We start from the raw sequence: 19,326 nt of genomic DNA on the forward strand, positions 1-19,326 counted from the left end.
ATCTATTCAGTGAAAGGATGATCAGTTTAACAACAGAAACTAAGTCTCCAGATGTGTTCTCAATTCTAAGCTCAGTCAAAGGTCCTCACTCTCCTAAAACTGCTGCTACTAAGTCTAGATACAGTCTTCCTTGTTACCATTTTAAATAAGGGCTGAGGATACTGAAGTCTAAGTTGTAGGACCTAAGACAGTGTTATAAGATCTAGGGTGGTGTTTTAAGGTTGGTCTGTGAAAGTTATGAAGGTTGGAGAATATGAAAGCTTAAATAGTGATAAGAAAGTGATTTAAGTGTTTTAAGGCATTAAACAGAATGAAAACATTTCAGATTACTTTTCCTCACTCTGCTACTGTTATAATTAAAATTTGAAAATCAATCAATGGAGTTTTGGTAATATCATATTCACAGGCTCAACATCTTAAGTTTTCTTTCGTTGTATTATAAGTATAAACTTAAAGGGGACTTCTCATTGTGTTCATTAGACAGAAACCTACAGTACAGTGGGCTCACCAATATGAGACAAATAGTGGAGTACTTTATTTCTCAAGTTCCCAAATAGAAATGGAATAAACATTGTAAACATAGTTCTTACCCTGGTAGTTCTCACAATTGTTCTTAGTGTATATAGGTTACAGATGTTAGAGATAAAGCCCTTTCTTGAACTATGGGGGAGAGTTGGTATGACCTACACCCACATTTATTGTATCTAATGGCTACGTAAGTCTGTCCTTGTATCCTCCTTGTTAATTGCTGCGTTGACAGCACCAGTTGCTGCCAGATAAGTAAAAGTTTATCACTTCCTTACCTGCCCTAAAAGAGCAGTCTCTGAGATTATCATGATAAAAAGCTAGTTGCTGCTGTGGGGGAGATCACAAAAGGTCACATTGTCTCCAATCTGGCCAAAGGGCAACCTAAAGATAGTCAGGTGGTAAACTGTGGAACCTCTCCCACTATGTTAATAGCTCCCCCCACCCACAAGAGTGTGACTTTTGATAAATAAAAGAGTTGGTGGCAGGAGCTGGGACAGAACTACTCGGCAGAAGGACAGAGGCAAGACACAGAAACTTAGACAAGAAAGAAGCAGAGAGCACCTCGAGGTTGGAACACAGTGGCAGTGAAGTTGGCTTATGTTAGCTGAGCTAGCTGAGACTGCCCAAACAAAAGAAGGCCAACCGCCTATAGTATGTAGATATCTGTGTCTTTATTATAAACCAGAAGCAAGACACACACACCCCAAAGCCCTGCAATTTAAACTATTTTAAGTTGAAATGAAAACTATGGTTTTATAGACATAATTTGTATTCAAGTATAGTGGGAAACTTACTTGCTAATTAAGGTCAAAGCACACTTTGACCAGATAGCCTCTGGGCTTGGCAAAATATGGGAAACTCCCTTCATTAGCAAGGTTTTTCCTTCTCTGATCTTGTCTGTGGAATCTAAGCCTCCAAACACACCTCTATCTGAGGAATGTCTTGTAGCTTCAATAAGATTGTAGGACCAATTTCTTTTCTCCTGACAGAACCTGTTCAGCCAGCACCTGAGATTCCCGAAATGCTTCCCCATGCTAATGAGGGACTCCAGGTTCCCTAAGTCCCCAGCCAATGACCTTTGCCTCTACTGGATGTCCCTACCCTCGGTCCCCCAAAACTTTTTAAACCTTCAATCACCCCAAGTAATGTTGATCTGTCTACTGACATCAGATCCCATTGCAGTCTTTCTCCATGCAACTCACAAGGCTCTGAAACCACTCCTCCTCCAGCCTCCGCACCCCACCCCTCTAGGTTTCTGCACCCACTTTCCTTATAGATTGCATTGGCCAACAATCTAGGAGCAGAGAGACCCACAAAGTGTCAACTTCTCATCATATTTAGTCTTTTTCAGGAATAACATGTCACACTCAATAATTCTCATGAGTAAAATTAAAAATCTCCATCATTTACATGAAAGCCATTCAAACTTACTGAACTGAAAGATGAAAGGAAAAAGAAAAGAAACACGGTTCATGTACCTTTGGAGATGAAGAAATATATTTTATTTACGTATGTAACTTAAGCTAGTTTCCATACATTTCTGGTTTTTACTAGACAGGGTGATTATTAAGTTTCATCTCTGTGATCATCAGTTTCCTTGCTTATCAAATCATATTATCGGTGTGCACCTCTTAGGGCTTTTGGAGAACAAATTACAGATACAAATGACTTGGAGAATACTGTCTCCTCCGATGTGGCAAATATGCTTTTGTAAGACCCCCCAACTCAATGTGTTTCTTAGACCCCTAGAAACGAAGCCCAGCATGGAGTTCTTTGTTCTTTTGCCTTCAGCCTGAGAGAATGATGACCACAGGGTGACCTGTCCAGGCGCCTAACCTATAGTATAAGGGACCAGGAATGTTTGCCAAAGATAGCCTATAACCTTTCCATGAGAGATGAGCTGTAATTCACCATCCCCATTCTTATGATGTTTACTCAGCTTCCCCATTGTTTGTGGTTCTAACCACCCCTCACTTTATGATTTATTCTTTAAAAACCCCTCGACTGCAACTGCTGGGGGTCGATCTCCTTTGCCCCTGTGTGGGTTACAAGCTCGGCCTCAGCATGCTGATACTTGAATAAACCTCATGCGATATTGCATCAAGAACGTCAGCTCATCCCCGGACTTGAGCGAGAGTCTCCCCAGAAATGGGGGTCTTTCACTTTCATCTGTTTAAAAACACTTCAAGTAAAGTATCTTCCACTCTTTTATTTGTGACTTTATATTTTATTACTTTTTAATATTTTCCATATATCTGTCTATGGGTATATACTCACAAGGGCAAGCTCTCAGAGCGTCTAGAAAAGAACACTAAATCGCCTGCAGTTGGAATTAAAAGAATCTGAGTCTCCTGATGTGGGTGTTGGGAACTGAACTCAGGACCTGTGGAAGAGCTTTAAGCGTTTTGTCCTCTGAGTTTCTCTCCAGCCCTTCCATTCCTTAATAATTTCTTAGGGATCATGCTTGCTAGACTCCCTAGACTCTGCCCACACCATGCCAGTGCCAAGGTTCTGAGACTTCTGCTATTGCTGCAGTGGGTGTTTAAGAGCACTGATATCCAGGTATAACAACATGAGGAAGCCACGTCAGCCACAGCCTTTTGTTTTAAATAAAACACTTTTCAAAGTACATACTATGATTAGTATGTCTTCATTTTTTTTTTGACCTTACTGTTTTGTTATGTTTCTTTCATACATTTTGCCCACAGTTGTTCAAAACTTTCAATGTTTCTCAACGTGAATTCATCCACAAATAATAAATTTGATTTTCTTGAACTGCATTATGAATATGTATTACATTCCACTTTGCTTATTTGAAACATATTTCTAAAGTAGAATTTTCTCAAACTTCTGTTGACTTTAAGTCAAGAAAAAGAATAAAAACCATTGAGTTTTTATTTATTTTCTGCAATTTCGCATCAATCACATTCTTAATTTGTTCTATCTTTGTGTGTTATCAACAGAGCCTACTTGATTGAGATTCATACCTATGTACCTTCACCCAAATGCCTTGTATCTGCCTAGAGCTTGACAAGGGACGAGTCAAGGGCAGGGAAACCTCAGTGTTTATTCTGTTAACAGGAAACACATTTATCATCATGATTCCTTCTTTAGTGTCTATAGACAACAATATTAATGTTGCTCATCATTAAGTGTGATATTTATATTTCTGCAGACTATCTATAAGGGACTTCCTTTCTCTTTCTAGTTTGTTTTGGATAGGTACAGATGAACATTTTGATTTATCCTTTCACCTCTCTTGATATAATTATCATGACTTATTAACATGACTATTATTGACATAACTATTATTAACAGTATTACATGATGGCGTTGTAAATGTCAATGAATGTCCTGATAGAATTTAGCCACTGTTCTTGGGATTACATAATTCCTGTCATCCCATTTTGATTTTGGTTTTCATATATTACTTTCACCAGTCTGCCAATATATTATTTTAATGTTTTACAAAATGACAATTTTGTGTGTGTGTGTCAATCAAATGTTTTCAATTAACTGACAAAACTTTCCTATATATGTTTATGCAATCCTAAAATTATCTGTCCATGGAATTTTGGTAGGATTTATCTGTAAAGTAATATAAAAAATTAAGTACTCTTTTATTTTGCAAAACAAAATATGAGTTGAACAATATTTTCCACAAACATTTTATCTAAGTTAAAAAGATGGAAACTTGAGAAGATAGTGGTTCAGACTCCTGTATTTACATCACTTGCCTTTATCAGTTATTAATGCTTACATCTTCACAATCTCTACCATTAACAGACATTTGTGTTCCCATCCAGATATGTGTGAGTATTTTTACTTTGGTTTTGCTTTGAAAAGCAACTAGCCACTTTGGCAATCAGTATTTCCAAGTGCATATTCTAAGAAGCTCATTCCCTGTTAACTGTAATACTACTTATGTGCATAAGGAAATTTATCTTAAAGTGTTCTCCAATGAACCCTGAATATTCAAAATTATCTCATTGTTGCACAAAGTCTTTTTATTCACTTTATATTTCATAGATTCAACATCCTCTCACAAATTATATATTTTTGTTGTTACCTTAATTTTTAAAGTTCAGAATAATTCCCAGGTATTCTTGTTGATATGTTTATTTGTCTTTATGGTGGTAACACTTTCCCAAAGTTTGAGATTATTTTATTATGTAGAATTGAGTAATCTGTTTTGTTTGATTCTTGTTTTAAGTGTAAATGCATTCATATAAATTTTACATGAAAATGTTGTGGTTTTTCAGTCTATCATATTAGAAAGTACATGGTGTCAGATAAAACTCCATGCCAGTTGTCCTGCCTCAGAACTTATAAGCATCTCAATTCCACAAAATTTCTTATCAGATAAACTGCTTCCACATGTCTCACCAAGAAGAAACTATATTGACTCATATCTTTCCTTTTAGCAACCTTTTATTTGAATATTCCAACTTCCCATTTCATACTCATTATGAAAATATCTGATGATGTTCTAATTACCACAGTATATAACTGAAAATTATAGTTTGCTGTGATTATTTGTTTCATGGGCTATTCTTATCCATTCTTATCAACAGGTGGCAATACTAATAAGTAAGGGGGAGCAAAGGATGGGCATATCAATCATATTTCAACAGTATTTCCAAAATCATATTTCACTTCATTAGATTTTTGAAAACTATTTCAAAGATGTCTTTTTAATCTTAACATTATACCCTTTAGGTCAGAAAATGAAGAAATTGAAATAGAGAATTATGTAATTTTTTCTTCTGTTTTAGCCTATTTTAGATAGCCATCTCTTTGTCTAAATATTCTTTAATTTTGACAATAATAGTATGTACAACCTTTTAGGATGAAGTGATGTTCTCAAAGAAAGCTTTTGTTAGTTACAAGGCTGTCCTGTATGCATTTGTATGGTAATGGAATATGTAAATAAGGCAACTAAAAAATTGAGTATATCAGACATATTGCCCTCATCATAATTATTCCTTCTTAGAACATGCTTCTATTGTTGGTGAGAGCAGAAACTTGTACTAGCACACTCTGGAAATCATTTTGGCAGTTTCTTAGAAAATCGGGAAGAGATTTACCTCAAGACACAACAATAGGAGTCTAGGCACATACCCAAAAGATGCTGCACTATACCACAAAGACAATTGCTCAACTATGCTCACAGCAGCTTTATTTGAAATAACCAGAAACTGGAAATAACTCAGATGTCCCTCAACTGAAAAATGGATACAGAAAATGTGGTTCAGCTACATAATGGAATACTAGTCAGCTATTAAAAACAAGGACACTATGAATTTTGAAGGGAAATGGATAGAATTAGAAAATATTATCTTGTGTGAGGTAACTCGGACCCCCAAAACAAATGCATGGTATGTACATGGTAAGTAGATATTATCCATAAAGTACAGAATAACCATGCTATAATCCACAGACCTAAAGAAGCCAAATAAAAAGGAGGGCCCAAGAGAGAATTTTGAATCTATCTCAGAAGGGGAAATAAAATACATATCAGAGGTGGAGGGAGGGAGGGAGGGAGGGAACTGGGTGAGAGAGGGACTAGAGAGGAGCAGAACAGGGCAAGGATCAGGTGTAGGGAGAGCAGGGGAGAGAGAATGGAAATCTGAAGTAGGGGTGGAGGCAATCTCTAGGATAAGCCAGAGACCTGGATGTGAGGAGGCCCCAGGGTATCTATTTGTGGCAGTTATTGACTCCACAAGTTGAGACTCCTGGCAGTGAGGGATATGGATCCTGACGTAGCCATTTACTGTAGCCAGGCAGAACTCCCAGTGGAGGGATAAGGACAGCAACCCATCCACAAAACCTTTGACACAAAACTTGTCCTAGATATGCAGGGGCAAAGATAGAGCAGAGATGGGGGGAATGACCAACTAATAACTAGTTTAAATTGAGACCTATCTGTCTTAGTCAGGGTTTCTATTCCTGTACAAATATCAAGACCAAGAAACAAGTTGGGGAGGAAAGCAATGACCACATTGCTGTTCATCATTGAAGGAAGTCAAGACAGGAACTCAAGCAGGTCAGGAAGCAGGAGCTGATGCAGAGGCCATGGAGGGATCTTTTTTACTGGCTTGCTTCCACTGGTTTGCTCACCTTGCTTTCTTATAGAACCAAGACTACCAGCCCAGAGATGGTCCCACCCACAAGGGGCCCTCCACCTTGACCACTAATTAAGAAAATGCCTTACAGCTGAATCTCATGGAGGCACATCCCCAACTGAAGCTCCTTTCTCTGTGATAACTCCAGCCTGTGTCAAGTTGACACACAAAACCAGCCAGTACAATTGACCACTTGTCAACTTGACACACAAACATATCACTATTAAGCCTCAACCCTTACTTTCTTATTCATCCCCAAGATCTAAATGATTTTTAAAAGTCCCACAGTCTTGTATATTAAAGTTCAATCTCTTTAAAATGTTCAATATCTTTTAAAATCCAAAGTCTCTTAACTGTGGGCTCCACTATCAAAAGCAAAAGTCAATCTCCAACCATCCAGTGTCTGGGATCCAACTCACGATCTTCTCGGCTCCTCCAAGGGCTTGGGTCACTTCTCCAGCATTGCCCTTTGTAGCACACACGTTATCTTCTAGGCTCCAGATGCCTGTACTCCACTGTTGCTGCTGTTCTTGGTGGTCATCTCATGGTACTGGCATCTCCAAAACAATGCATGATCCCTTCAGTCCTGGGCCATCAATTGCAACTGAGGTTGCACCTTCACCAATGGCCTTCCATGGCCTCTCACAGTGCCAAGTCTCAGATGCTCTGCATGACCCCTTCATGCCTTCAAAAACAGTACCACCTGGGTGACTCTTACACATTACCAAGTCCTGCTGCTGCATGAGGTACAACTTTGGCTATCTCTGAAACACAGCCTCTTTGTACTCTCAGAAAACACTTCCCAGAAGATGTCACCTCAATGATGCTGGTCTCTTCTCTCTTTTTTTTTTTATTAGGTATTTTCCTCATTTACATTTCCAATGCTATCCCAAAAGTCCCCCATACCCTCTCCCCCACCCACTCCCCTACCCACCCACTCCCACTTTTTAGCCCTGGTGTTCCCCTGTACTGGAGCATATAAAGTTTGCAAGTCCAAGGGCTTCTCTTTCCAGTGATGGCCGACTAGGCCATCTTTCGATACATATGCAGCTAGAGTCAAGAGCTCCAGGGTATTGGTTAGTTCATAATGTTGTTCCACCTATAGGGTTGCAAATCCCTTTAGCTCCTTGGGTACTTTCTCTAGCTCCTCCATTGGGGGCCCTGTGATCCATCCAATAGCTTCTTAATCAACACTAATTTCTTAGCTCCAGCTAACCAGCATCAATAGTCCCAGTAATACAAAGGTTTCACTTTAGTAGTTTTGGTATCTTGTTAATCACAGCTGATTCTTCAGCCCCAGTTAACCAGAACCACAGAATCTTCCCAATCAAAATAGCAATGGCCCTGAAAAGAGTCTTTAATCTTTCCTCTGAAATTTTACAAGCCAGGCCTCCATCTTCTGCACTGTTCTCAACATTATCTTCCAAGCTCCTATACAACATCTGACAGAGCTCTTAACACTGAATAGATCCTCTAACCTAAAGTTCCAAAGTCCTCCCCAAAACATGGTCAGGTTGTCACAGAAATACCCCACTATGCTGGTACCAATTTGTCTTAGACAGAGTTTCTATTCCTGCACAAACATCATGACCAAGAGGCAAGTTGGGAAGGAAAGGATTTGTTCAGCTTACACTTCCATACTGTTGTTCATCACCAAGGAAGTCAGGACTGGAACTCAAGCAGGTCAGAAAGCATTTGATGTAATAGAGAGCTATAATTTTTGTTGCTAAACCAAAATCTGGTTCAGCCATATCTAAAGGGAATTGTCAAAGTCATAAAGCCACCATAATTGCATGACAGAGATCCAGCCAACTGGAGCTAAGTGATGGCGTAGATTTCATCCAGACTTCCATGCTTCATCTTGATCCTCACGTGTTACCTGAGAACACGTTGGGAAGCTTTTAGTATTTGCACCACCTGGGGATACTAGACAGATGGGAATTTCCTTGTGAATCATTTCTTCCTCCTTCCAGGAATACTGCTTCTATGCTTCCCTAGGAAAGGCCTGAAAATCCTAAGCCCTCCTACTTTTAGGGAGATATCCTTATCTGGCCCTACTTAACCACCTTTCTTAAACCCTGAAGGTTGTGCACAAAGAAGCCAGAGATCTCCTTCTGAGGCTCTAGCTCCAAGATACTCTTGGAATATGTGCCCATTAGGTGAAGGATAGTCAGAATAAAGTGAACTTTAAAAGGTAAACAAGCTTGACAGTTGTGGCACCTGCCTTTAATCCCAGTACTTGGGAGGCAGAGGCAGGCTGATGTCTGAGTTAGAGGCCAGCCTGGTCTACAGAGTGACTTCCAGGACAACCAAGGGTACACAGAGAAACCCTGTCTCAAAAAAAAAGGGAAAAAAAAAGAAAGAAAGAAAAGAAAAATAAACATGTAAACACGATTCAGTTGGCAGCAATTCAGATTAAAAGCCTCTTCTTATTACACACTGAGGCAATTATGTGATATAAGATTTGGGGCCACATATGATATGCCCCTCAAGAAAAAAATACAGCAACAAAGTTAGAAGTTATCTCTACCTCACAAAGAGGCTTATACTAATGGACAAAGAATGGTGAGGAAAAATGATAAAAGAATGAAGTATTAAGACCTCCCCTTCTTAGAAAAGTTAGCTTGTGCAGAGCCATGTGGTATAGCCTATGACCAAGGAACAAAAGAATACCAAGACTAGACACATAATAAATTTTACAATGATATAAACTTTTTATTATGGCAGAAAATGAATAATAACTGCAGCAACGTTTGCCTCAGGATTTTTCTTAGGTCTAATAACAACTAACACTCTGGCCATTAAAAGTTGCTAATATGCTGCACGGACATGACAATGTGCCCAGGCTGGCTTGGAGATTTTCTTTCTGTATAGTGCCTGGGAAGCCACAAGAGCTACATATGCCTCTAGATTCTGAAAAGTTGGATTGTGGGCTTGATGAGGTAAAGTGATTATAAAAGATAACTCTGTTTGCCACTGTTTATCAACAATGAATCAAACTAATGACCAAGAGGGGGTTAAAAAACATGTCTAGGGACAAAAATGATATGATGTCTGTTTTGAAACAATATGATTGAACAATTCCTGCCTACTGAGTTAGTTCTACATAAATAAAGAAGCACTCTGACTGCCAGTCAGTCAGGGTGCAAGATTTTCCCTGACCCCCATGCCTGATTCAGCCCTCCCTCTCTGATTCTGTGAGACCCCGACTTAGAGTGTTTCTCCCTGGAAGGTAAAGCCCCTGGATGTTCCCCAAGCTTGTTTTCCCTGATCTCTAAAAATACAGCTAAAAAGAAGCTCTTTGTTCTCTATAGCCAGCAAAAGGCTTTTTTTTTATACTGTACAACCAGAGATGCTGGCCTTCCTGTGCCGAGGACACGGAGATAAAAATTCAGAAAGAACTCACTCCTCACTCCTGCCTTGTAAATGTCACCAAGGACACCTGAAAGAGAAGAACTCCTCCCAACTCTCCTCCCAACTCCTCCCAACTCTCCTCCCAACTCCTCCCAATTCCTCCCAATTCCTCAGCTAGCTGTTAAAAGCCCCCTACTGTCACTTCTCGGGTCGAACTCCCCTGCCCTGAGAGGTGCGAGGGGTTCATCCTCAGCTAGCTGATAATAAAACCTCTTGCAGCTTGCATCAGGTGTGGTCTTCTCTCGGGACAGTGGGGTGTTGGCCAGTTCATCCTGGGACTTGAGCAGAGGCCCGGCATCTGAGGCCTTACAATTCCTTATCTCCTCCGTGGGACCTGGCCCCCACTGGGACTGGCCCCCACCAGATATCTCAGAGTTACACATCTTAAGTAAATCACTCCTCATTCTTCTTCCTCAGATTCCCATGTGCCTGGCATTTCACACATTGTCAGTAATCCACTATGTTTTCTTCTGACTTACTATAACATGAAATCAAACACCATATTTTGGTGGCTTTTGTCTTTCAATGCTTTCTCCAAACATTTTGCCTTAACTCATATCAAATCAAATAGTTTCATAATAGTGAAAATTTTTCTAGTACATCTTCCAATCTTATTTTTTTCTCATAAAATTATTGTCCCATTTGACCCATGTGGTAGTTGGAGGATAAATGGATAGATAGATAGACAGATAGATAGATATTACTAATTAGTACATATCAATCCATGTATTTGAAACTAGACAGTACTTTGCTGATGATGAGTTCATCAAACTAGGGATGAACTCATCTGAAAACATAGGGCTTTTCTTTAGCTCTGCTTCTTCATGTGACATGTAGCTTGTGTTCTTGTCACTGAGAACAACTCAGGAATACTTCAGGCTCTCCTTCTATCACTCCTCTGCTTTTATAAATCCATGTGTTTCTGTGCTCATCTGTACACATTCAGATTACAGGCAAGTAAAAAGAGACACCAGAGGGCATAGACTAATTTTCAAATTATAAGCATTTTGAACTCTTTAAAAAAACAGCCATATCAAGTGAATCCAGGGGTTTATAAGGCAAATGAAAACGTTTTATGCTGAAGGAGAGGATTGGCTTGATTCCTCAGGAGGAAGGACCCAGAGGACTTTGAAGCTGGCAACATTTACCACAATATATTGAACAAAATTACCAAGAGATAGAATGCATCAAATTTAGTAAACCACAGTGGAAATTACTCTTCAGTAAAATGTTATCATAGTATAAAGCCAGGAAATAAAAATGAAATTATACTTCCTCAAAACTAGATGTAATAGTTTGGTTTTATTTGGGGATGCCCATTGGCCATTGCCTAATTACAAGCTAGTGTTCATCTGGCTAACCATTGTTTCGCTGTAAGGTAAAGGTTGTCTGTCTGAGATGAGGTAGAAGGAGACTCACCTTGACAATGTTGCTGGGAATATGACTTCTAGAATATTGTAGCAGGAGATTGGTTATTGGTTCCACTCAAGTCAAAACTATATTTTTCAGCCAAGAAACTGAAAATGTATTGTTTTATTTCATAATACCTGGTAATGACGTTAATTAGGAATTTACAGAGAAGTCAAAGAATCAATAAGGGCTAAAATGGTGTTAGTCAAAACTACTTGGGAAGAGTATTGTATAACAAGAAGAAGTGAAAAATTTTGAGGGATTATGTTGGATTAAAGAATTGAATATCAATTAGGATAGAAGATAAAGATAGTGAGGTATTCTTAGATTTTTAGGAAAACCACAGAGGAAGTGATAAGTTTTAGTCAAAGAGAATGTTATTTATATTTTAATTCCAAAAAATAATTTAGAATATGTGGGAAAGTATGAAGGACTGCAAAATATAAACTATATTTAGATGGGTTATAGAAGGAATGATTCTTACTAGGAATATTATTCTGTTGGAAAATAAAATCCCATGGTAACAATTCAACATGTGTTCTGTGTTATTTGCTTTGGGAGCTAATAATCAGGGCCAATATTTTCATCATATTTTGATTAAATCAAACCCTTGAGTTCCCTTTCTTCGCTCCAAGACTACATTATTGCATTTCTACATTAGGATTGGGAGAAAAAATAAATATAGTTATGGGCTCTGAACTTTAGTTCAATGTTTTACATAAAAGGGTTTTTAAACATATGGATACATATGGACCAGGGTTGTTAAGACTGTACAGTATGTCACCATCCTTCTCTACAGCATCTTGTAAAGGTAAATAATTACATTAATTTCTCATGTTACTTATATAAATGATTTCAAAAGTACAGTGCTATATAGTCAAAGAGTCAAGTCTAATACAATCTCTATGCTCGGTTTTTAGAACTTATCACAGTATGGAATTTGGGCGTGGTTACTGTCAATCCAATTTAAACAAAACAAAACATGGCTGTATAACCGTCTATCTTAGGGGGTACTTACTATTGTTGATTACATTGATATGGAATCAAACTCCTTTCTATGTATTTATGTTTATCACCATGAATAAGGCTACTCACAACCTCAGTCACAGAAGCTATGGACTCTGATAAGTGTGGAGAATAGACACATGGCTACTGGAAGTGCTGAGAGTAAAAAGTGCTTGAATGCTTGTTCATACCATCTAAGGCTGAGAGAACTCTTCAGAAAAGAGAAAGAAAGCAATGTAACAGTTTAAAGACAGAGAAAAGAATTACAAAATGCTGTCCTCTGAGCTTGACATAGCCATTGCAATTGTGAACTCACAGCAGCTGACATTGCTTGCACTAAGCCTGCACAAAACTGGGCCTATTAGCAGGCAGGTAGGTGTGGAGGTGAGTGCTTGTGAGGCTCTGTGTACTTCCCTTACCCCTGCTGAACTATAGGCTACTGGGATGTCAAGAAGGAAGAGAAGTGATGATCTATCTGTACACTAATGAACCCACCAGGCTTCAGTGAATGTTTGAAACTTAGAGATCTAGAGATAGATGGCCCTGGTTAAAATTACCACAGAACCAACCAAAAGAACAACCAACCATAACACTACACCATTATGTACGTGTACCACATTTTCTTTATCCATTCTTAGGCTGGAGCACATCTAGGTTACTTCAGTTTCTGGTTATTATAAATAAACCCATGGAGTAGACATGGTGAGCCAGTGCCCTTGTGGAAGGATGGAGTGTTCTTAGAGTATACATCAGGAATTCTATAGCTGGGTCTTGAGGGAGATTGATTCCCAGCTTCCTAAGAAACAGTATTGCTTTTCATGTTGCTTGTACAAGTTTGCACCTGCAGCAGCAATGAAATAGTGTTCTCTCTCCTTCTCCTCATTCTTGCTAGTGTGACTTGTCACTTCTTTCATTGAACCTAACCATTCTGAAGGGTGTAAGTTGAGATTTTAAAGTAGTTTCGATTTCCATTTTTCAGATGGCTAGAGTTTTGAATATTTCTTTCTTTGTTTCTCAGACATTTGAGAGTCTAAAACTGACCACATGAAATTAGAAAACAAACAAACAAAAAGAAACAAAACAAAACAACAATATCCCAAGGGAGGTAACCCAGACCCAGAAAGATGAATATGGTATATATTCACTTACAAGTGGATATTAGCAGTTAAGTAAATAATAACCAAGCTACAATCTTTACACCCAGAGAGCTTAGGTAAAGTGGAAGGGTCGTGTGTAGGCTGCATGGATCTCTCTGAAAGGGAAAAGTATAACACATTTATGGATATATGGGGATTGGGGAGGAAGCAGGTGTAGGGGTAGGAGGATGGGTTGAAGGAAAAAATAGAGGGAGAGATGCCTGGAATTGAGAAGCATTTGAGGGCTGATATGGAAACCTAGTAAAGTGACAACTTCTTGGAATATATGAAAGTGGTCCTAATAAGGACTTCTAGTAATGAGGGATATAGAGTCACAACTGGCCAGTTCCTTTAGCCAGGAGATGCTGCCAGTGGTGGGAATGGATCACATTCAATTGAGTTTTTGGCCTAGGGGTCCCTTGGGAATTTCCGAACATTCTGGGTTTTTTTTCTTTTTTTTTTTTTTTTTGCCCCCTGCAAACTGACAGTGGGGCCCTATTGCCCAGGACAACACTACTACCCATTGAACATGAAAATTTGAGCTGTTTCCTACATAGAGCCCTTACCTCTGAAGGCTAATGAAAAAGGACCAGGGACACCAACCCAGCCACAAAACCTTTGACCTACATGTTCTCCTGCCTGCAAAAGATCTAAGCTAGTAGTAGCACAGAACTTGTGGGAGTAACCAACCAATGTCTCATTTGACTTAAGGCTCAGTCCTTGGGACAAACCATACTTGACACTGATTGGGTAACCAAGAACAAGAGACTAGATAGCCCAGAGAACTAGGGTAAAATAAAAAATAACTGTCAAAAAAAATGACAATAAAGTGAGTCCTAATGATATCCTGTTATACACACAGAGCAGTGTCTTATCCAGTCATCATCAGAGAGACTTCTGGTAGCAGATGGAATAAATACAGATATCTACAGCTAGATATTACTCATAAAGAGAGATACCTATCCCACCTTATAGCTCTTCTAAAAGAAGGGATGGGAAGTTTGCAAGAGCCAGATGGTATGGATGATACCAGGAGAGTAAGCTCTCTTCTGAGTCAACTAAGCAAGGTCCATATTGACTCACAGAGACTGCAGCAGAAGTCACAGGGCCTACATGGGTCTGTACCAGGTCCTCTGTGTGCATATTATAGTCATTTGCTTCATATTTTAATAACAATCATGACTGTGAGAATGAGTGCGTCTCTGACTCTTGTGCCTATTCTTGAGAGACTTTTCCTCCTATTGGGTTGTCATGTCTGACTTTGAAATGATATTGTTTGCTGTATTCCATTATATTTTACTTTGTTGTGTTTAGTTGTTATCTCTTGGAAGCCTGTTCTAATGAGACACAAAAGAGGAATGGATAGAGAGAGGAAGGGGAGTGGGGAGGCACTGGGAGGAGTAGAGAGATGGTGACAGTAATTAGGATATTTTATACAAGAAAAGAACATATTTAAATTTAAAAACTGATTGTCAACTAAGAGAGAGAGAGAAAAAAAAAGAAAACAACGTAGGCAAAGGACTTGTAGAGGGGAGCAGCCCTCTCAATTCACTGATTCCTATTTTCATTAACACAATGCTTACCTCTGCTACTCAGTGCATGATAAATAAGAAACTTCCTGTTCTATGCTTTGGCACCTAGAAATTAACTAGACAGTGAAGATCAAAGCAAGATGGAATGCACCAGGTTTTGTTTAGTTTTGTTTTGTATATTTCTTCTCTGTTTTGTAAGTACAAGATTAAATTCCGAATTGTCCATGATCATGGTTAAGCTTTGATGTCACACACTGTATGATATCTTAATGAAGCCAAGATTAAGATGAAAAAATACAGTGTAGCTAATGTGAGTTTAGTTAAAAATGAAAACAAAACAGATTTTATTGTTTTGAATTTGACATCAAAATTAAGTTTAGAGTTCAGAGTTCAAAAGGAAAATGCAGTCAAATGTTTCAAATATAAATCAAAATAGGGAAAACTGAAGACTGATTTATTTTATTAAATTAAGTCTGAGCAGCTCAGCATTGTTATAGTAGCATGATAATGAATATATAAAACTCTTATCATCTTGGATAAATGAAAGATATAATATTACTACTGATGATTCTTTCTTAACCCTGTTAATAAAAGTTACTCTTTCAACTTAATGAAGCCCATGAAGTTGCTAATTGTTCAAGAACAATTGGAATGCTTTTATTTCCATTTTCAGAGCTTTACATATAGCAAATGGTGCCCAGACAGTTATCACTCTAGAGTGTTTAGCATTTCTGCATATAGAAGTCAATGCATATAATAGTTGGTCAACTCTTGATTCATAATTTGGGAAAACTCAATTTTCTCCATTACCCCTTTTTATTTGGAGGCCTTGATTTTCATTGACACATTTTCAGTCACCTCTCCATATTCTTTTACCCTGTTCTTCCCCAGCACAATCTCCTGTGCAGTTGGTCAGTTACTCCAGCACACCAACCACAGCATCATACCTCTGTGGAGGTTTAGCGATATCGTCCTTGTAACTGGTAATTGATCCATTTCAGGGATTTAGCTTAGGATTTGTGCTTTTATAAAGTAAGAGAAAATATTTCTAAATGGTGTGTTGAAAATGTTTTTCATTTCTTTTTGAAATTTATCTCAGCATGTAGACTTACCTTTTATTAACTTAATGTGTGTGTGTGTGTGTGTGTGTGTGTGTGTGTGTGTGTGAGAGAGAGAGAGAGAGAGAGAGAGAGAGAGAGAGAGAGAGAGAGAGAGAGAGCCTGCAAGGGTGGGGAAGTCAAAGAGGCAGGACCTTGAAGAAGTTGATCAGTTGTATCCACAGGCAAGAAACAAACAGCAGGTGTTGCATGACCATGCAAGTTCACTCTATCGCCACATTAGCACCATCGTGCCAATGCAAGAGAACACAAAAAGCATTAAAGGGAACACCTGACTTTTCATCTGATATTTGATGTACTTTCATGAGGTCTATATTATTTAGACTCCAAGGTAGGGCATCTGATAATTCTCTGGAATTAGGGAAAATACAATTGATGGTTTCAAATCACTTATCCATCATCTTCCTATAAATGGTTAGTGTCTAAGTGGACGTTTGTAGGACAATGAGAATGGCTTGTCAAAGAACTAGAGCAAGGAAAGAGAGACTCCCTTTCATGGAGAAACAAGAGACAGAGCCTACAGGCAGCTGCTGAAACAGTAGTGGGAGTACAGTAAAAGAACACTTAGAAAATGATAAATCCACAGTCCTGAAATAATAAATTACTTTGCATATAACTTATATCAGGGTAAATACACAGCTGCCAATAAGTTAGAGTTCTTGCTTGGATTAAGAGGTTGATTTTTATTTCTATATTGATTAAGAGGTTTCTTTTTATTTATTTTTTTATTTTGAGAATCATTTACATAATATTTTAACACAAGGTTAATCTTTCAACACCAAAGCTAACTGGCTGATTAGTTGGCCTATAGACTGATTGTGAAGAAACTGAAAACACAAACAAGAAAAGGAAGACTGAATCCACCCAATGCATCTTACTGGGTCATCTCCTGTAGTACACAATATATTTATCTAATACATGTTGCCATATTTTTGTGCTAAAAATATCATGGGTTTTAATACCCTAAATTATACCTTTTCTGCTTTCTCTAGAAGTCCACAGTGAAATTCCCCTTAAATCTTCCATGTTGCTCAGTTAAAAACAATTAGTATGCCCAACTCTGCCAGCTTGTTCCTCCAACAAGCAGTTACAAATTCTATTGTTTTATGTCAGTGACCACTGTGTGTCAAGCAGTTTCTGAAAAATGACTTGTCATTAAGTATTTTTCTTGTTATTTGGTAAACAATAGAATGCAACAAAATAACAATATGCATGAGTCTTCTTTGAGGAATGATACTCTGTAGTCTGTGAAAGACATAAACCAAGGCATCTAACATTTATTTCCTAAACAATGTAAAAAAAATGTGAAGCATAAAATAAATTATGAAATACATATAGGGTTCATGTGAAATCAGTACCCTTAGGATTGCAAACATATTCTTATATTAATCCTCCACGAAGTGAGAAATTTAAAATTTGAGAAAAGCAACTGTATCTGTCATAATTAAGGGGGAAAATCAGATGCTGAAAACAAAGGAGAAGCACATTACCTAGTAGCAGCAACTTCACAGTTCTTGCATCCCGTTCAGCGTCTTCCTGAAGCTTCTTCTCCAGTTCTTTGGACCTTCTGGACGATTCCTTGCTCTCTGAACTAATTCCACTTCCCATCTTTTGATGTTAGTGGCTGGGCAGTTGATTTGCTCAAACTTTTCAAACACGGAGCACAGCTGTAGTTCAGATATAGGACATATGAGCGGTGCTCACTACAACAGGCAGCAGCTACCCCTGCGCTCTCAATTCTGCTTTGACTAAGGGGATCTATTCCATCTGTCACCTGATCAAGAGGAAAAACCATGCAACTCCAATGGAAGCTTAAGAGGAAACTCATTATGCTTTCAAATTAAATGGTCACATCTGCCCCACCTTCAAAATCATGCTTACCTGCCTGAAAGTTTAGCACAAAACACATGGAAAGCATTCAAAATCTTGAAATTAAAGAAAACCTGTGATGGTTCAAGGGAAATGTTTCTTACCAACAGGAAATATTTATTATTGTTATTGTATTTACTATTAATCAAAAACACTTGCATTTTTATCTTTAGATACTTTGTTTTTCAGATTCTTCATAATTACCCCTTAGCCTCCAAGAGATTATGCATGATGCTATTCAAATTCCATTTTGCCTATTCTAAGATTGGTGCAAATATTGAGAATCTCTTAATATATCAATAAATTAGAAAACATTTAAATAATAGCAACAAAGGACATGATTTACATATTTACACATATTTTTTTAGCTATAAATGTAAAATTCTAGGTCCAGTATCTTAACATGGATTTTTATTCTCATAGGATTCATCACTATGAATTGAGCTTTTACTGCCTGTGTGAAAGTCAATCCATCACTGGTAATTGAAGGCCCACTTTGTATGGACACTGATCTGTGTTCAACGTGGACAGCACTTAACTTTTTAGGGCCATTAAGCAACAGCTGTTGTGTTGGGGGTACACAGACTGAGTTGATACTCAGGGAATAAGGATCAGTGCTTTGGAAGCATATAAAAATATCAAAGACAATCAAATGATAATCAAAATACTAAATATTCCTAACTATGTTCCATAAGTTTTTAGCTACCCTACTAACACCCTAAAATTTTTTGAAAATTGGCTGCCTCAAGGAGAAAGAAGAGTTTCACACATTTTTTTTGTTTGTTTACCTAAAGCAAAAGGTATTTAGTAGACTGTCAAACAATATTCTTCTTATAAACACAGCTATCTGCCTGTAACAGCAAGAGTGTCTTACATTGTAGTGTGTCAGGGTACATTTAATTATAAAACACTTGAATAAAACTATCTGATCAAGCTGTCACTGCTGTTGTGCAGAGATCATGTGTAAAGTTTGAGCAGGTGGAATTTTGAATATTCATACAACAAGGAAATGGGCCACCAGACTAAGTACTCATTCCTGCTTTGTTTACTTTTGCACATTAAATATGTTGAGCTGAAGATAAAGACTAAACATAGTCAAAACATCCTGAGTAGAGACTCAGAGAGGTACATATGCAAAGATTTGTGCCACTCATTTGCCATTGCTTTTACTATGCAAAGAGCTAGTCCC

The 19,326-nt window shown here is 38.1% G+C and overlaps 1 protein-coding gene across 1 annotated transcript in view; it reads right to left on the minus strand.

Annotated features, from left to right (window-relative positions):
• Window positions 1-17,969, minus strand: part of Gnat3 (G protein subunit alpha transducin 3) — a 56,100-nt gene extending 38,131 nt beyond the window's left edge. Inside the window, exon 1 of the mRNA XM_021162702.2 lies at window positions 17,759-17,969. Within this exon, the coding sequence (XP_021018361.1) occupies window positions 17,759-17,876 (118 nt within the window). The 5' untranslated portion in view covers window positions 17,877-17,969. The remainder of the gene's footprint in view (window positions 1-17,758) is intronic.
• Window positions 17,970-19,326: the final 1,357 nt, after the last annotated feature.

The sequence above is a fragment of the Mus caroli genome, unplaced genomic scaffold, assembly GCF_978045245.1.
Source record: "Mus caroli unplaced genomic scaffold, Mus_caroli_1 scaffold_4, whole genome shotgun sequence".
In the NCBI taxonomy this organism is placed as follows: Eukaryota; Metazoa; Chordata; class Mammalia; order Rodentia; family Muridae; genus Mus; species Mus caroli.